The sequence below is a fragment of the Emydura macquarii genome, unplaced genomic scaffold (genome assembly GCF_026122565.2).
Source record: "Emydura macquarii macquarii isolate MOO-44397 ecotype Brisbane River unplaced genomic scaffold, CSIRO-AGI_Emac_v2 contig_1876, whole genome shotgun sequence".
Taxonomy (NCBI): domain Eukaryota; kingdom Metazoa; phylum Chordata; order Testudines; family Chelidae; genus Emydura; species Emydura macquarii.
The window spans coordinates 1,916,502-1,936,628 of NW_027132013.1; the positions used below are offsets into that span (position 1 = coordinate 1,916,502).

A 20,127-nucleotide genomic window follows, 5' to 3' on the forward strand; every position below is an offset into this window, starting at 1 on the left:
GTGATCCAGTGGATATAGTATACTTAGATTTTCAGAAAGCCTTTGACAAGGTCCCTCACCAAAGGCTCTAAAGCAAAGTAAACTGTCATGGGGTAAGAGAGAAGGTCCTCTCTTGGATCAGTAAATGGTTAAAAGATAGGAAACAAAGGGTAGGAATAAATGGTCAGTTTTCAGAATAAGGAGAGGTAAACACTGGTATCCCCCATGGGTCTGTAGTGGGATCAGTGCTGTTCAACATATTCATAAATGATCTGGAAAAAAGGATAAACAGTGAGGTGGCAAAATCTGCAGTTGATATAAAACTACTCCAGATAGCTAGGTCCAAAGCTGACTGCGAAGAGTTACAAAGGGATCTCACAAAACTGGATGACTGGACAATAAAATGGTAGATGAAATTCAGAGTTGATATATGCAAAGTAATGCACATTGGAAAACATAATCCCAACTATACAGATAAAATGATGGGGTCTAAATTATCTGTTACCATTCAAGAAAGAGATCTTGGAGTCATTGTAGATAGTACTCTGAAAACATCCACTCAGTATGCAGCAGCAGCAGCAGTCAAAAAAGCTAACACTATGTTGGGCATCTTTAGGAAAGAGATAGATAATAAGACAGAAAATATTATATTGTCTCTTTATAAATCCATGGTACGCCCACATCTTGAATACTGTGTGCAAATCTGGTTGCCCCATCTCAAAAAAGATATATTCGAATTGGAAAAGGTACAAAAAATGGCAACTAAAATGATCAGGGATATGGAAAAGCTTCCATATGAGGAGAGATTAATAAAACTGGGATTTTTTATCTTGGAAATGAGACGACTAAGGGAGGGGGATATGATAGCGATCTATAATATCATGACTGGTTTGGAGAAAGTACATAAGAAAGTGTTATTTACTCCTTCTCATAACACAAAAACTTGAGATCACAAAATGAAATTAATAGCAGGTTTAAAATGAACAAAAAGAAGTATTTCTTCACACAACGCACAGTCAACCTGTGGAACTCCTTGACAGAGGATGTTGTGAAGGCCAAGACTATAAAAAAGGGTTAAAAAAAGAACTAGATAAGTTCATGGAGGATAGGCAGGAATTGCTGTTTGCCAGAGGCTGGGAATGGACAGTGGGATGGATCACTTGATGATTACCTGTTCTATTCATTGGCCACTGTCAGAAGACAGGATATTGGGCTAGATGGACCATTGGTCTGACCCAGTATGGCCATTCTTATGTTCTTATGTAAACACATCAGTGTTTACTGCATCTTTACATTATGTTTAGTGCAATTTACAGTTGGATAAGGAGGAACAGAGCAGTCACATACAGGATTGCTGTCATATGCTTTGGGGCTTGATCCTGCAAGATTCAAAGCCCTGCTCTGAAGTGCTTAGTGCCCTAGAAGTGCAATGAAGTTAGTGGGAGAGTGAGGGCACTCATCACCTAGTAAGAGCGCCCAGCATCTTGCAGGATTGAGCTCCTGATACATTGCTTGCAACATTCCAAATGCTAAGTGGCTGTGTGAACCCCTAGGCTGTATGACAGAGAGAACCTGCCATAACAGGCCCATTACCCAAGTCATATGCATTTGTAAGTTTCAATCTTGTTTCTGCCTGGGGGCTAGTTCTGGTCTCCTCCAGTACAAAGGAGAAAGAAAATGTTTCTCTATTGCATATGCAACTTAGATTTTAGACTAAAGTAATTGTTTATTTGTTTAGAGATCATGTCTATGAAACAGCCACAGGGAAAAGGATTATGAGGGAACTCCAAGAGATCCAGTCCCCAATGATTCACAAAGTAGGCATATGAATGCAAGATTCCTACATTTGTTTGGACTGCTAAGAAGTGTCTTGGATAATCAAGATGAGTTCAATGGAGAAATTGCACAGTGGCAGATGTTATTTATGCTGTAGTTTACACACAATCTTACTTGTAAAAGGACGTAAAATTAAACCAAACGGGTATGTTTATATGTACACATGGACTAAATGACAGTGACAATTCAGATGTGAATTACAAGGCTTTAATTACATGAGGGACATCAGAAATCACAAGCTTGAGTGGTTCATCATTTCTCCACAACCCCAAGGTGTAATTAGAGCCTTGTTCCATTTTTTTATTAAAAGAATCTTTAACAACTGAATAGTAATAATTCACATCAAAATGCACTACCCATAATGTTATTGCTATTATAAATGGCTAATCATCACCAAAATTAATGAAACATCTTAGCACAGAGGGGTGTATTATCATACTGCTTTGTGGGAAATTAATATATTGAATTTCCATTAATGTGAATAGAGATCTGGACATAAATCTCTACATACAAACTGCAGAATTGACATCCCCCCATACACACACACTTCCAAGGCTTTTGATATGTATAATATATACATAGAGGAATAGGAAAAATAAGTGGAGTGATTACAAGAAAATTTTGATTGCTGTAAATTTTGGGAAGGTTGTAATAAAAACTTCGAAGACCTGAACACCAGCCATCACCTATTAATAAAGTCTGCATTCCTTTAACTTGTTTTAAAATATAGGATTATGGTTTTCAAATATTAAATTGAATATTGTGGCAGCTGAAGAGGTTCTACTGGGGTCTGTCATTAGAGGTAAAATGAGTGCATCTCTTTTTCTTCTCATTTTTACTTGTGTTTAACAAGTTACTCAAATTGGCCAATTTTTGCACTGAACTGACCTATAACTAACTTCAGGAAGAATCTGGCTTCACTTTCTTGCCGTGACAGCCGCGGTAGTTGAAAATGAAGATTAAAAACATGCAGTTGTATACTTGTTTCACACCCTCTGGGACAGCTACATCACTAGGGATAACACCTATATTTAAGTCCTATCACAACTTTAGTTTCTTTTCTTGCAAGTTTCTTTCTTCTTCAGATTTTAAATGAAAGGAGACAGGAGCTAATGCATTATTTTTTATCTGCGTTACCAATAAAAGTCACGTTCTTTTCCAGTCTTACAAACTGGAGTTTATCAAGCCGAATGTTAAGAAGCAATCAGGGGGCAATGTTAGGTGACACAATGGATAAATGAAGTGGAAAGGATCATGAGCTAGTTTACAGAGCACAGCAAAAGGCGTTGAGAGATTCTATTCCTGGTTTTTTCACAAACTGCTTGGGTTCACCTCTCTGCATTGCAGTTTACTCACAATAAAAGTGATGATAATGACATTTACCTATCTTACAGAAGTTTTGTGTGAATTATTTCATTAATGGCTCTAAAGGACAGAATAGGCTAATTGTATCTTTAGACACAATCCTGAGCAAGGGTATGTAAACTGCACCATCACAAAATCAGCTCTGGTAGGCACTTCACCTCATAGATACCCTTTGATGAAGAGTTGCCTCTTTGCTCCTCCCTTGTTCTAAAAGGAGAAAGGAGGGAAGTAATTTGCTCAGGCTGGCTCAGATGTACTGAACAGTGCACTGTGTGTGGGGGGTATGTGCGTGGGGAAGAAGCACATGGATCCAAGGCTCTAATCATGCCCCACCCACTTTCTCCAGGGTGGAAAGTAGCAGGTGCACATTGACTGCTGCTTGTTGCATGTCCAGATGCAAGTCTGATTATCCTGTATAAGGATGCTGCAGAGTCTAAATCACAGTCTACAAAACCACAATGTTTATAGAGATTCTCTGGTGAAATTAATTCAGTGAAGTCCTATAGTCTGTGTTATGCAAAAGGTCAGACAAGATGGTCACAGTGGTCCCTTCTGGCCTTATAATCTATGTAAGATTCTAACCAAGTACAAAGTACTGTCAGCATTAATGCGGACAGCACACTGTTTGATGTAGCCAATTATTATATGTACAGGTATTCCTTTGCTAAGAATGGGTAAATAGGTGATGGTGATACATATATAATAATAATATATATAATTCAAGAATCTATCCTTTTTGTAACATAGTATAATAATAGTTGATATTGGATAAAGCCCTTCTCTAAGTCTTCTAAAAACCTATTTTAATAATTTAATTAATGGGATTTCTCCCCAAAATGTATGGTTATATATTTTTCCAATAGCCAGCTATTCTACGCTTCATTTACTGTCCTTTTAATTTCAGTTATTTTCTACTTCAGTTAATTCATTTTCATTGCCACAAGACACAGACAATTGACTAACAAGACAAATTACATTTGGGGGGAAAAGACCACAGATTAATAAAAGATACAATTTACAAACATACTCCATAATACACAACATAAATGCATTCCCCTGAGAGGCCTATTCATCTCATAAAGTTATCATAAACCCCAAAAGTCCCACCAAGCCTGGGACCGCTTCAGGCAGATTTGCCTTTCTCCCTTCCCCATTCCACAAAAATGCAATGAAGTTGGAGGCATATTGTAAAATATTAACAACCCTTAATCTCTCATCCCATGTGTCCAAGAGAAATGTACCTGTTGAACTTGCCAGGTTTATTCATTATTTCAACAAAGGACAGTAGATAGCACAGCAGGTGTAGCTCAAGGGTTAAAATTTTACAAGCATTAGCTGAACTATAATTTTAAATGACAAAAGTGAATTGTCAGTCTAAAACTGAAAACCACAAGTTTTTGCACTGCTGTCCAAAACATATGACAGATGGAGAGAGATGATAAAACTTATCTATCATACATCTGTATTATCACTCACTTTTAGGGGGAGAGTGCTAGGAACATTTACTCTTCTTAACTTCCCTATCCCTTAAAAAGATCATCTATCTAGTACAATGGGATACAGAAGAATCTGCATGACATGAGATATTAGAATGGATTGAAGGATAACGGACATTATTTCAGAATGACAGGTAAATCCTGTTTTTCCAACCCCTATATAGTTCATCAACTACTCAAATTCTTATCAAAACCAAAATTCTCCAAAACCATGACAAAATTAGGATTTCTCTCAATTCAGATTTACTATACTCTCAAATTATCATTGCTGCACGTAAACTTGGACCCACATGTGGAAAATACAAAACTATGAAACCAACTGGCTCCACCAGTTAATTCTTGGATTAATTGTAATTAGTTACCAGACAAATTGCACTTTTATGACATTGAAACAATTAAAACATCCTGATCCATACACTGTATATAAGATTTTATTGAAAGAAAAAGGCCGTTTGTAACTCAGATCTTAGGGTTAATGTCACTTACAGAAAAGACAGCTAAATCATTAAGTAAAGAAAATTGATTTACCAAGATAAATTATTGTTACAGATCCTGATGTGAAGGTTCTGAGTGCCTCCTATATAAAGTACTGAGCACACCCCATTGATGCCACTGAGAGTTGAGGTTTGGACCCTACTGTAACTGCATTTGGGATAATATTGTGAAGACCAGTGAAGCTCAGTCAAAGGACTTGATGGTGGGTGAGAGTGGGGGAAAAAGTACCATTTAATGAAAAGAAAGAAGTCAGTATAAAGGACCACAGGGATCTTGGACCAGGGCTCTCGTCTCCTCCTATGTAAAATTATCACTAATGTCAATGGAAGTTATGCACATATAACCAGGAGGAGACTAGAACCCATGGGGCAGGACTGCCATATCCATTGCCAGGGGATGGAAATGTTTTGATATTAAAAGCAGTGAACTATAATGCTGCTCTAAGTGTACTGGTGCAATGAATTTATTAAGGACGCAATTTTAGCTGTCCCGCTGGGCCACAGGTTTAACTGCATCAGACTAGAGTAGCCTTGCAAATAAATTGCTCAATCCTCACAGGCTATGTACGTCTTTAAAACGCCCTTGATGCACATTCCATTATAGAGCTCTGAGATGCAAACTCAAGCTAACGAATACTGTCAAATTACTAACTTAGCAAGGCACACAATTTCAGTAAATGTCATTCAACTGAGCATCGTCTCAGAGAGCACATTGAGCTTGGCATTTCTGAAGAGCTGCCACGCATATAAGCAGTCTTTGCAACATCTGTAAAACTATAGTATGTTCTACCTTAAAAACCTACACTAAATGAGCCTTGAAATTAAACTTAAATCATGTACATTTGGCATCTTAGCTATAAAAGAGGTGAGGAAGCCAACTGGAGCTATTTATCATATGAACACACTGAGGAAGCCTCCACTGGTCATTTTCCATTCCTGTCACAGTACTCATCAAAAATACCTTACTTGGTGATTCGTTTTCTATTCCCACTTGCCTGGGATTGATGCAGCCTTCCAAACAACAAAATGAAAAGGCATGTTTCATAAGTGCCAGGAAACAGTATTTATTGAACCTACTTTTTATCTGTGCACTCAAGACAGCAGGTCACAAAACAACCTTTATTACAAGGGGATTTGCTTCAATTACATGGAAGCAGGAGTATACATTTCTTGGCTAAAGCCAGCTGTTTTTCAAATAGTAACTATCATGCATTTACAACATTCAAGGTCTTAATTTATCTTCTCCTCAAAAGGTTCCTTCATGGTACAGAGTGGGTCTTTCAGAGCCAGCAACACCAATGCCACTTGGAGCTGAATGCCTGGTGTGAGCTCCTGCTCTAGGATGCAGCTGTCTCCCTAGGCTCAATGGTACTATGAAATAGCAGCATAGTGAACAACTAAGGAGTTTAAAACAAAATTAAGGCTCTGTTTATGATTTACAGGTTTATTAACCTTTAAATCTTGAACTTGGGATGGTTTGATTTTAACAGTTATATCCCTGTATTGCATGCTGGTGCTATTCTACTCATATTTTAGCAAGGGATTCTGACAGAAATGTCCTCTAACCCCAATAGGTTGAGAAGGGTGTGCTTGTGTGTTCATAGTCACAAAGAGGAAAGGCAGGGAGGTGACAAAGAAATATATCAATTTGTTTTCTCAAAGAATGCTATTTCATAACCATAACCAAAAGAGAAAGAAAAGCCACTTGAGGTTTTATTCTCATTTACCCCAGAACTCCTTTACACTCTCAGAGCTGTATAAAGAGGCCATAAAGTAGTGGTAAATTACATTTACATTAACTTTAAGGCACTTTACAATGCTAGAGCAGTGAACAGGGGCCTCAGTGTAAATGGGAATCAGGCCCCTGGCAAAGAAAGCCAGCGGGACAGATTCTGTGCAGTATCTCCTTAGAAAGACAAAACAGAAGATGTGGGCCTGGTGGAGGGTAGGCAAAGGTGGCTTTATGCCATCTTTGTGTAGCCCATATGCTGCCTGCACTCAGACTGCTGCAGTTCCTAAAATATAGAGGTGCAGCCCTAGAGCTTTACTGGGCTGCTATAGGTTGCTCTATAGGTGCCAGATGACGTGATGGATGTGTGTGTGCAAAACTGGTACACTTATGTTGGCTCTATTCTTTTTCTGCACTGGGGAAATTCTCACCAACTCAGATAATCTCCCCATTTATGCTGCCAAAGCAAAACATAGATGTGGAATGGAGGGCCAGTATATGAAGTGAGCATGAAAGGAATGTTTATAATACTTCATTCCTTGTAACTATCCTGAATATTCCTTATAGGGAACCTGAAGTATTTCAGTCTGGGATACAATAAAAACATATTGTTCTTGGTCCAATTTGGTTAATTCCAGAGGTAAATATTTGTTCTTCAGAATTTATGATTCCTAGGAAACCAAGGATATGTAATCTCCAGCAGAGCTGATTTTACAGTATCAAAAGAGAGAATGATGCTCAATGAGGGAAGGGTATCACCCAAATCCTCCCTTTAAAATCACGAGCACCTAAGAGTATCTCCAGTCCTCACATCTTTCTCTGGGCTAGAAAAGGCAGGTCTCCAGGACCTGACCTGACCTTCTTTCATCCATCTGTTTTGTGAGCTCCTTGGGTGTCTCTTTATATATATACACACATACAAGGCCTAGCACAATGGGGCCCAAATGTGATTGGGGCTTCTTGTGCCTTTTCCATTACAAATAAATTATGATAATCGTAATAGTGAACTTGTCAGTTAATAAAAAGCTAAACTGAATAAGCTCTCATATACAGGAACGACTTACCATTTTTCTTCTTACATTATCAGAATTTAATAAATCTTAAATAAATTACACGTCTATAGTACCTTTTAGCTAAGGATTTCATTGTCTATTAGGCAGTCTTTGCCCTGAACATCTTACAGACACAGGATAGGAAAAGGAGCAGACCACACAAGAAGCGTGAACAACATGGTGGTGGCAAACATGTTATTTCCACTTTATTTATTTATTTATTTGGTGCGGATAAGCTAGATGGAAAGGAGAGGGGACAGTGAAGGAAAAGTGGAAAGGGGACAGGTCAGGGGAGAAAACGGCAAGAGTGCATGTGTGAAAAGGAAGTGAAGCCCAAGTGAAGAAGCTGTGAGGGAAGTGGGGGAATGCACCACCCCCTGCGAGGTAGTGAAAAAATCACCACCATTTTATGAACAGGAAACTGAAACATAGGAAGCTAGAGAGACAAGGGGGGTGAGGTAAAATCTTTTATTGGACCAACTTCTGTTGCTCCACCCCAATATTATGCATTTCAAATGCTTTAACTGTTTGTTCTTCTTCCGTGTCTTTAATAAAAGGTAACAAAGATTTTTAATGGTGGTTGGTACAATAGGAGTAAGCCAGAGATAAACTGACATAAAACTCTGGACCACATTTAACTGTTTAATGTTGTAATAGCAAAATTTTATTCCTTTTTTTGGGCCTGAGACATCCCTTTATCAACACAAAAGCACCCCAAAACTGAGGCACCCCAAACAGTGACCACTTTGAAAGTATGTCTTCTAATGATCTGCCCAAGGGCATAGGGTATCGCTGGCACAGCTGGGGATAGATATCATGGCCCCAATTCTTCCCTTGATTACTGAGGTCTAACTCCTATATGAAAGAATGTCTTCACCAGTGGCTCTCAAACTTTCCAAACTACTGGAAATCAGGAGTCTGATTTGTCATGAGTACCCACAAGTGAAGTTAAATCAGTGAAGCTCACTGAGCTCCTTCTAGAGGGAAAAAGTTCAGGGGAGGAAGCAGAACTGTAGATTGTATCAACATAGGCCTCTCATCTCCCCCTTGTAAAAGGCTGCAGGGATCATGATGAAAATAAAACTGACACAGTGGGAAGATACATAGCAGGAAGACCAGTGAAAAATAAAAAAAGAAAGGTGGAATTGCAGCAGCAGGAGAGAAAAAAAATCAATACCTTGAAGAACAGGAGGGAACATTTTTCTTTCCTACCTAAAACTCCAGTATTGATCTATAAAACAAGAGCTGTATCATACGGTCATTAGATAATAGGCACACTTATTTACAGTTCCACAGTACAAGATATATATTTAAATTCATGCTGTAGCAACTATCATTTTAAACAAAATGTGTGGTGTGAATCAATGCAGTCATATTTACTATGAAACTGTTCTGCTGTTCAGTTTAACACCACTGACAGAGCCTCCTTGCATTTGGCTTAGAAAATTACTTTGAATACAATTATTAAAGTCTGTTCTTTCTCTATTATATATAGCAAGCTTAGAAGGTAATACAATGGGATATCAAACATGATTTCTCTATGTTATGAGTTGTGACAGTTTAAGTATGATTGTCAACAAGAAAAATCAAGAAGTGGTGGCTGGAATTATTTTGAAAGACAATTTATCCAGAAAAAAAGATGACAAAGCACTTGAGAAAGCTAGAAACAATATGAAGACATACAGTGAAGTCAAAACAAACTGCTAATAGAAATCTATGCAACAGGCACTGAAGAGTGCTCTATTCCTAACATAGCCCTCCAAGGACCTGATCCAGAGCCCACTGAAGTCAATATAAAAAGTCCCCATTGACTTCAATCAGTTTTAGCTCAAGCCTCAAGACAAGTTTTCAAACAATCAACCACAGAGGGCCCTAGGAAAGAGGGAGGCAAATCTCTAGCAGTAGGACTGACCTTTTCTAAAAGAAAGCAAACAGATTTTGAGGAGGAGAAATCTCAAATGCAGGTACGTACTCTGATTCTTACCCAGCTTTTCACCAGTCTTGTTATAAAAATGCCTGCGTATATGTGAGATTGCTGCTTACTCATTCAAGTGTATTTCCTTCTGACACATTTTTGTCACCTCTTTGTTGGTTAAATACCTATCAGCCAAATCCCAATGACTTTATCTATTTCCTCCAAAGTTCCTATCAACTTTAGTGGGAAAAGGAGTTTTTATTCAGTCCTTACTATGGGGACTGCTGTTGGCTTTAGTGAAAGTGTGCCACAGAAGGACTGGGTGAAAGCTATACAAGGGCCCTAGGATCTAAGGACAGATCACATATCAGAGAGATGTTTTCATCTGTTCTGGAGCTCCAGTCGTGGAAACTCCATTTCCACTGAGCAAAAGCAAAGCAGATCTGAGGAAATACAGAAGATTTATGGCACCTACCTTTTTCATTGCTATTTGATGGAGGTGGCTGTGGATTAACAGGTTTGGATTTGTCGTAGTTGTTAAAGCTCTGGCTGCGCCGGTTGTTGGCACTGATAGACCCACGAGTTTTGGCTTCGCTGCCTGCAGTAGACACCCTCGTGGTGGGACCTGGAAGTCTGTTAAGGAAAAAAAAGAAAACAGGACAAAGTACTCATAAGAAAAACCACGACAATTTGGAAGAGGAAAAGAAAACTGAAGAGCATGTATAATCTGAGAATAAAGAAAGAAAGGCAATGGAATTTTGTGGGTTTTGTAAGGAATTTAAGCAAGCCACCACAAAGCATCCCGGATAAAAATATACATAACAATGACGAGAACCGTTGCTTGAATCACTTTACATCAGGAAAAGTCCTTGAACTGGATATCGCACTATTGTAAAATGTGATTTTCAGATTTAAAACATTCAGAACCCAGTTTTGCCACCCTTATTTAAGTTCATTAGTACTGTACTCAGCAAGTAGTCTGATTGGTTTCAATAGGACTACTTGCAATTACTACTCAACCTAAGTAAAGGTGGCAGACTGAGGTCCTCGATCATTTTTCTTCAGTGCTGTACCTCTTGGTCTGATTCTCCTCTCTCTCATGCCAGTGTAAATCAGAAGCACTTCCAGTGAATTCAGTGGATTTATGCTGTTGTAAAATTGGTATTAGAAAATGGATAATCTGGCCTTATGTTCCTAAACTAGATTGCTGAAATGCATTCTACACAGGACTTCATCCAATTCAGAAACAGACAGTGGGGCAGGATATGGCTTCCTGCTTAACAACTGATATTTCTCTGTAGGGAGCACATGACACTTGTGCTCTGGGAACTGAACTGGTGACTAACTCATTTTCAATGGAAGATTAATATTGTGTGTTTATTTTTGGATCTACAAAACCCTATTAGGTTTGAGTTCTGGCTACCTCAGAAACCACTACTCTCCCCATGTTGCAGCACAGCAGTGGGATCATTTGAGGAGCTTGAACTGAACAGCTCCCTGGGTTAAACTGCAGGATGCTGATGGTCATGTTTTTTCAATGAGGGGTCCTCATTGGAATGCATTTCCCTTTTGATCCAGCAGAGCCCAGGCTTGCAAAGTTTATCTGTTTTATCAGGCTGTTTCTGGGGAGAGGAAATTTGGGTTTTGGAGTAGAAGGATGGGAATTATTTCTTCTATTATGTGATTTTTTTTGGGATACCTGATAATTTTAAAGGAGACTAATGGAGTTAGATGACCAACTCTTCCCGAATTTGAATAAAACAGGGGCTTCTCATTCCTTCAGAGGAGCTGCCCTTGAAAATCATAGTCTTAATATACATACAGTGCACATTTATTAATCTAAGTAAATGAAATACAAGAAAAACAAAATGTGAAATAGTGCTCTCAAAGTACATACCTGTGGAAAGTTGCTGAGACTTCTGAGTACATTGGAAAGTAATGTGACACCTTCATTTTTTAGACTAAAAGCCAGAATCTGCTCACCTCATGTTGGTGGCAACATTGAAAGACACAAGCTACTCTCAAACGCTTTTGTATTCAAGCACAGGTAAAAAAAATGTTTCTATAAAAATCACTGTTATCCAAATGACGTGTTAAAGTAATAAGCCTACTCCAGAAGCCCTTATTATCAGAGTGTAGTAAAATTTTACTCAGGGAATACTCCCAAGGGGGATGCAACATGCTAAATCATTGTTACATCTATAGCACCATTAGTGCTGGGAAGTCAGGAGAGGAGCTTCAACACGGCTTTCCAAATCAACCAACTCTTCAGAGATTAGTGAAGGCGAAGTGGGGGGAAAAAAGGGAAAAGAAAAGCATAAATGTTAATGGATGCATGCACATGCTCCCAAATCTCACAGGAGGACAAAATGCACGGGCGCCACTCAAAACAAAAATATTGCATTTATAAAGTCACATTGCCACAGCCTCTGGCACGTAACATTATGGATTTTGAAGTTTACTTTGTTTATCCCAGACATCCCCCTCAATTTCTCAACAGTTTATGGAGAACCTTGGCCAGTTTCAACACTAAGGGATGCTAGAAAATTATATATGGCACTGATCAAAGATAAATTAAACTTAGAACACCTTGAAATACTTTAACTATTGAAAAGAAGGCTACAAAGGAAGAGGCAGGAGGAGGTGGGGAGAAAGCTGGGAAACATGAATGCTCAGGGTTCTTGTGCCCACTTCCCATGTTATCCTTGAGAGCTCTGAAGTTGGCAAGGCAAGAGAGCTGATGCAGAGCTCATGCTATTTAACGGGCGTTGAATTCAGTCTTTTGCAGGCAGGAAGAGCCTTCAGACTACATCACTTGTTGTATCTAGTATGTTCTAACCCCTGGAGTAGAGCTATTGGGCTATTTTAGAATTCTTTCCCTAGTTTTTTTTCCTGGTAGAGTTATTCTTCCTAAATAGTCCCCAATGGTGGTGTGAAGATAGTGGACCAAAACAGTTTGCTTAGAAAAGCCGGCATTCCAGAATCTTAATAGCACAATATGGTGATGAGGACAGCCCAGATACATTGACCAGCAGAGGACAGCACAGGTTTTAAATTCAGTCATTATTCTAATTGCTAGTTACATATAAGTAGAAAATATGTGTAAGAATAAAACACTCACAAAGAAGATATATTGCTAAATCATTTATCCTTTCATCAGATTTCTGTTGTTGTTTATCAGATTAATTTTGTTTTAAGCACATATATTTTTACTTGCCCAGGTCACTTTGAAAGTGTGTGTAGTTACTTTCTAGGGAAAAATCTGTTTCAGGGTAGAGCTCGTGGCTTCTTGTTATCAGAGATTAGGTATAAAGCTGAGAGAACACTCACGGTTATTGCTCTTCTGCACCTTTAGCTAGCCAATATTTGAACTTACACAGACTGTAACTATGCCTGAGGATGAACCTGATAGTTCTCAGGAGTCAAGTAAGTGTTAGAAGGGAAACAGACTAGGGAGAACCAACAAGGCTTAAAAGGTGATTCAGAATAGGGGTTCTAGCGCAAAGCATCTTTCTAATGCCTAGACCCTCCCTTCACCAAATAAAAGACAAGATTTGGGGGAAGTGAATCTAAATTATAGGACAGAAGTAATGCTTTTGCAATTCCACATTATAGAAAGGGGTACAATTTACTGGTTAGTGCACAAGATGAGTAAAAATGTCCAATAAACTACACTAGTTAATACAGAACTACAGTGGAATTCCTAATTAAGTACATGTGACAGCACAATACTACTAAATGTGATATTAATCACAAGAAAGTCCATGATTAATACCAAAGGTATTAATAATGATTACAGCAGCTTTTTTTAAGGCCTCACTGCTGTGAGGTGCTCATAGAGGTTGGCATGCAAGCCAAGCTGCAATTAAGGAAAAAATTAACAGAAATACCAATTACTCATTTTCAGGGAGATTAGTTGTTCTCTGCTACCGGGCATTGGGGAGTCCAGGAGCAATGATGAGATATATATCTACTTTGCTGTTTTGTCTCAGCCAACACACTGGACTAAGTTCCATTTTTTATTACGCAATAAAAAACTAGTGTGACATTAGTGATTTCAAAAGTGTAGAAATGAAAAGAATAACTGGTATAGAAATAAATAAATAAATATTAAAAAATAAATAAATATTAAATAAAAAAATTATTACGCAATAGAAAACTAGTGTGACATTAGTAATTTCAAAAGTGTAGAAATGAAAAGAATAACTGGTATAGAAATAAATAAATAAATATTAAAAAATAAATAAATATTAAATTTGTTAGTCTTTAAAGTGCCACAGATCTCTTGTTGCTTTTGCTGTATACAGACTAACACGGCTACCCCTCTGGAACTGGTATAGAAATAGTGTGTGTTGGCGAAGGGAACCTTCAGAAACTCCTTCCCTTTTCAAAATCAAAAGCTCACAAAAATGATCAAGGTCCATTATTTTCTTGCCAACATGAATGACTCTACCCTCACACCTATTTAACAAATGAAAATTTGACCCAATATACACAGTATTAGAGAGAACACAAGGGGATATTCTCTAATGGTGTGTACATTTTAGCTATTTTAGATGCTATACAATGCAATGCTGGGCTATAAACCAACAGATAAATATTTTAAAGATGAACCCTAAACATGCAGTTGGAAATCTTGAAAGGCTGGTTATTCATGCTCACAAAAGAGGAATAAGTGCTAACCTAGAAGTCTTTTTCTGACCGAGAGTGAATCGGATGATTTTGCTTTGAGATGAGTCCCTGGGTAATACACTGTACGACAGGGAAGAAAAAGTGGAAGAAAAAGAGTGAGCAAAGAAGAAACATTCACAAAATGCTACTGAGCTGAGCCAATGATTTTAGAAAAGGGAGTTTTTCCCATATGTTTCACATGACGAAGAGCTTTTCCTCTGGCATAACTCCTCAGATTTGATTCATTTTCTATAATGTGTGTGAGATTCATATACAGAACATTGGTGCAGCGCTAGTCTAGACTGATCTGATTTGTATAGGACTGCAAAGTCAAGTTTCATTATTCATTTCTTTCTAACTTTTTATTATAAATAATGGTATGAAGAAATCAAAAAAATTGGTAACATTGATGCATGCATGCTACAATTAATTCACAACTCTCACAATATATAAACCCTCAAGGTAGGTGTTGGATTTTGACAGATTTTTTCAAAATTACTTTGATTTTAATTCAATTCATAGACTACTTTGCAGCCACCAGACCAATGTTCAAATGTTAGAAAGAGTGACTCAAATGAGTTCTCATTGCTCAACTTCATTTTACAGGCATTCTGCACCGAAGCCCCTGACAATTTCATATTCCTGTTAAGAACAACTATGGCTATGTTCAGCTACAGAAAAAAATCACTGCTTTGTTGAATGTTTTAAAAAAGCCAGTTTATGCTGAAAGGCCAGAAAAGGAACAAGCTTTGACAACTCTCCAACTTGGCCAGAAGATTTATACCTTTGGTGGTGTGTTTGGTATTTGGAAACCAGACCTTGCTATGACACTCAACTTAAAATTACAAAATGGTTTATAGTGTTACACTGAAAACAAATCAGTCCCCATACATACATTAGAACAGGAGATAAAAGAGGTGTACAAGCATGTCTTCAGTGGTGCTAAGTCCTGATCACTTTACTCCCATAAAGAGTCCCAGTGCCCTCAGAGGGGTATACAGTCCAATAGACAGAAGTACACAGAATAGGTACGACATGGGCCCTGTCTCCACCATCTGTGCATTAAATCTACCTTGGAAGGACCATCTCTAAGTATCAGAGAATAGCTCAGTCTTCACAGCACAGTCAATCCCTGGTCTCTCTTCTGGGATTGCCAACAAGGTGCCAGTTATAATGTCGACATTTGTCTAATGACAGCCAGAGCGAGACCATCAAACACATTGCACGTGAGCTGTGAAACAGCTGTCAGATTGTAACGACAACAAATTTAGGATGGATTTGAACCAACAATAACGGTGAAGAGTTCTATAGTCTATTACCGATCCCTGAGACATCTCAATGGAAATCTCAATGGAGATATCTTTTGTTTTAAACTGAATGATTCAGCAAGGATCTTAAAATTTAAAAATTATTAGACATAAATCACTACGCTTAGTGTAATCCCTGTAAAGATACATTTAATATGAAGTCCGACTTAATCTTGTTACTGTCCTTTTTTAGGCCACCATCCTTGGTTTTGTGTAAATGACTGTGGTGTTTCCTGACAAGTACATCTAATTAAATGCTTTGCTAGTATAAAGCAAAAGAAATAAAGCCACAACTTTTTTATTTTTTAACTTAAACTAAACCCTGCTTACTCATGTAGCAGGCATTTTAAACCTGTATAAATGAATATTGCTGCCACAGACAGAACTTCATTATTACTTCTATTTTGACTTCAAGGTGTGTGAAATTGATTGCTATGCAGATTTCACCTTCTGATAAGCTGTTCTAAGGAGAAAGTACTATAAGAGCATGTTTCTGAAATGCCTTAAAACAGGAAAAATACTTTGGAGAAAACATCCCACCTTGACTGCATTTCTGGTTGTGCTTTTAATTGATGATGTGCACCTTGCTGGGGCTGTTGGCACTGTGTTTGGGACGAAGTCGGCACCTGTTGCTGTTGCACTCCAACCTGGCACTGGGATGGAGGTCCTGCTTGCTGGGATACCGTTGGAGGTTGCTGAGATGGATGGTGCTGCAGATGTTGTTTCTGTGGCTGCTGCTGCTGCTGCTTATACCGAGACAAACTGAAGAAAAGTCCTAGAATGGCCTTTAGATTCCCATTCCTGATTTCTGTAAGGCAAAAAACTTGTCAACCACCAGTTTAGTTTTTTCTTACAGTACAATGGCTTATTTCAGTGTTCTCGCTGTTCATAATACTGCCTGAATGTAATTCCTTTAGGATATGACAGACTCCCTGCATAACTAATTGGTATCACAGTTGATTAACATTGGGCATCAACCACAAAGTAAATTAGTTATTTCTCCCCTACAGTGATTGCAGTGGCTCTATCAGAAATGAAAAACATGTTGTGAGCTGGTGCATTTTAATGAAGAATTCCGTTAAGCCAAAATTAAGGCGCAAAAATCAAATTCAATGTAGCAACATCATGCTGCAAATGATTTGAAATAAGTTCTAGTCCTCTATGTGCATGATGGGGAGAAACCACACAGTCATCACACAGAATTGCATTGTTTTCAATATGTGAGTCTAATTTATTATAATTATGAAAATCTGATATACTCTTGAATTAAGAAATAGAATTAGTATGTGTATTAGTGACTATATTTATACTAGATTCCTACTAGTCTGGTCCTTCCATAAGGCAACCAGGGCCTGATATACACAGCACATCTGAAGAAATTAGCATTTAATTTGTAAATGTTTATCTTACATATCATATAACACACACACACAGTTAAAAGAACAAGGGTCCTGTGGGAAAAAATAGTTTGTGGTTATGTATCATAATACATATGCACAAGGGGCTGAATTAAGATTGCATAGACAACTTTAAATCTGGTATTTCCTAACTTTTGAGTGCTCAGCTTTGCTGTCTTAACAATGTGTTTTTAATATAGTTTTTTGTATCTAATTACCTAGATTTTAAAAAACAAATAATTGAAAAAAAACAAAGTCTACCTTGTGCCAACATATTGACTCCCACACAACCTTAATAATAAGCAGTGCTACCAGCCCTGCCTATAATGTATAATTTGATATATGTGAGTATGTGCGCATCTGCTGTGTTATCAGAAAAGAAAACTAGTTTTAACATTTTCTTAGAAATACAGAAAATAACAAAACACACAATAATATACCCTTAAAATTATGAAAAGCAAAACAAGAAACAAAGAAAACCTCTTCTATATTTTCATATTGTCTATAATTTGACTAAGCAAAATGTATCTTCTAAAGAGGACTTTTGGACTCAATGCTGTTTCCACTGAATTAAAAGAAACAAACTTCCATTAACTGCATAGGGAGCAGGTCATAGTCCTTTAAGAATAAGCAAAATATTTCAAACAGGTCTTTTAGGCGCACTTCTAGTTCTCTTATCTCAAAAGATGAACTGAGGTAATTCACCTGGCAGTTTGCCACTGGATTTTGTACACAGAAAGAACTTCAGCCTTACTGTGCTTTGCCAATGATTACAGTCTGAATTACTTCCTGTTCAAACTCCCCTTCTGTGTTGTGCGTCAGTTTAAATACACCTATTGAGTTCTGAGAGCACGAGCATGTAACCCAATCATTTTCATTTTGGTCACACACAAAAAAGAAGGGTTCCTTATTTATATTTTAAGTTTAAAACAAATATTGCCATATGTTCTGGTTTCAGGGAGAGACGGGATTTCATTTTAAAAAGAACCCTCCCAATGTTGATCAGATATTTCCATGCAGTGAGGTTTCTGCTATTGTATGTTGCTCCTACTGCCTTGACTTCCAATTTTGAAAGGCTGCCCGCACTACTCTTTCTTGACACAAAAGAATGCAAGACTCAGTGGCAAGGCAACAGGGAAAGCCACAGAAACAAGCTCAAGCATCTGAGCCCTAAACTGTTAGGGAAGAAAGGAGGAAGTAAATTTATGTAGGATAGGGGTAAATGTTATTTTCTGGTTCCTGGGACATTTGGAAATGAAATGTCAGGACTACACTGCAGCAGGTAAGAGTTACAAAAGTTACTGTAGGTGGAATCTAAAAGACCGAATCCAAGAAAGAATGGAAGGAGAAAAAATACTTATTGGATTAGGTAAAGCCCATGTTTTCTGAACAATGCCCTAAAGCATCTAGCACTATGAGAGTAAAATGAACAGATTTAAAAATGACAAGAATAGGCTAGCCAGGTGGCTTAGCAGGAGTACCCTGTAGCACTACACAACAGACCCAATTCAGGTGCACAGCTTGGTTCTGAACTTTAGGGCTGATAGGGAATGGGCCTGTTGCCGAGGCAATACGTGCAGCCCCTTGGGATGGGATAACAACGCTCACATCACTTTTAGGAAACTTTCTCTCACCAACCCCAAGAAGTCTTTGAAGGCAGTTACATCCCTTCTCGGCTGAGATAGGATACTAAGGAAAACGAAAGGAAAAATGGAGATCCTGCCAAAAAAGTGTTAATATAACTGCATGTAATATAGGTCTGGATGACTAACATTTCATGGGTGGACTCTTCAGAGCCTATCCAGAAAGCCAGCTGTTACCACCTTCCTTTTAGTGGTGCTGTGTGGGAATTGCAAATTCTCGAAAAGATTAATCCCACCCAGGAAGCAACATTAGAAGGTAGCCAAGAATGATGTGACAACCATATAAGCAAAAAGTCCTCTTGGATTAGGAGATAGTCATAGAGAAAGGAGAAAAATGGGTTAATTTACTGAGAAGAGATGGGAAACAGGACCTGCAGATTTCAAATAAATTTAAACAAACTCTGCAAAAATACAGACTCTGCTTCAGACTCTGTCAATCAAAGAGAAAGAGAAAAAAATGCTTGAAAGGTCCGGGCTTCAGCTGAGCCTGAAAGTCATTTAGCTACAGAAGCATGAATTTCAGTACAGAGGCAAAAATATAGACATGGCTGAAATTAAATAGTGGTTGTTCTGAAGTCTAGTAAAATGTTTCCTTTCATCACATTATGGCTTCACAATTTGCTCATCTGATCTCTATCCAGCTAATCTATTAGTTCAGAGGTGATGTAACTGCACATGTACAGCATCTGTAATCTGCAAAGCCTTGGAAATAAGAAATGCTATTTGGAAAGTGGTGAGAATAAGTGGAGAGCTGGAATTCCAACAGTCCAAAAACTGGGGCTGCATCAGTACGGGGAACAGCATGGGCATGGATACAAAACTCAAACGAATGAGCAACCAGAGGAAAAATGGCAGTGGAAACAGGAGGCAAGAGCTCCTCCACATCTCCACAGAAACTTCCCCTTGTTAAACATGTACCAACCGAGGTCTTAGATTGTAAACTCTTTGGTGTAGGGATGGTCTCTTTGTCCTATGTTTGTAGGACCTTCTACAACGGGGTCATGGTCCATGGCTGGGATTCCTACGACAATACAAAAAGTGTGCATGCAATGGAACGCACTTATTTAAGTGTAACTTTACTTTACTGGAAAACGTAGAATAATAGAAATACCAAACTATTTCAAGGCACTGAGGAATGCAAATCGCACTTCCAGTCATAGTGTACCTCCTCTTTATAGTAACAATCTATATAGGGAAAAACGGAGTCACGCTAGAGCAATCCAGAGGAGGCTTCAGTTTATAT

The 20,127-nt window shown here is 38.2% G+C and overlaps 1 protein-coding gene across 8 annotated transcripts in view; it reads right to left on the reverse strand.

Annotated features, from left to right (window-relative positions):
* The window catches only part of NAV2 (neuron navigator 2), a 333,333-nt gene that overhangs the window by 162,656 nt on the left and 150,550 nt on the right, over window positions 1–20,127 (reverse strand). For 6 of the 8 annotated variants that reach the window (XM_067558197.1, XM_067558195.1, XM_067558192.1 and 3 more), the window contains 3 exons: window positions 16,385–16,652; window positions 14,550–14,618; window positions 10,342–10,499 (listed from right to left, as the gene is read on the reverse strand). In XM_067558197.1, coding sequence (XP_067414298.1) covers window positions 10,342–10,499; window positions 14,550–14,618; window positions 16,385–16,652 — 495 coding nt within the window. The remainder of the gene's footprint in view (window positions 1–10,341; window positions 10,500–14,549; window positions 14,619–16,384; window positions 16,653–20,127) is intronic. The other 2 variants (XM_067558196.1, XM_067558193.1) reach the window with 1 other exon arrangement.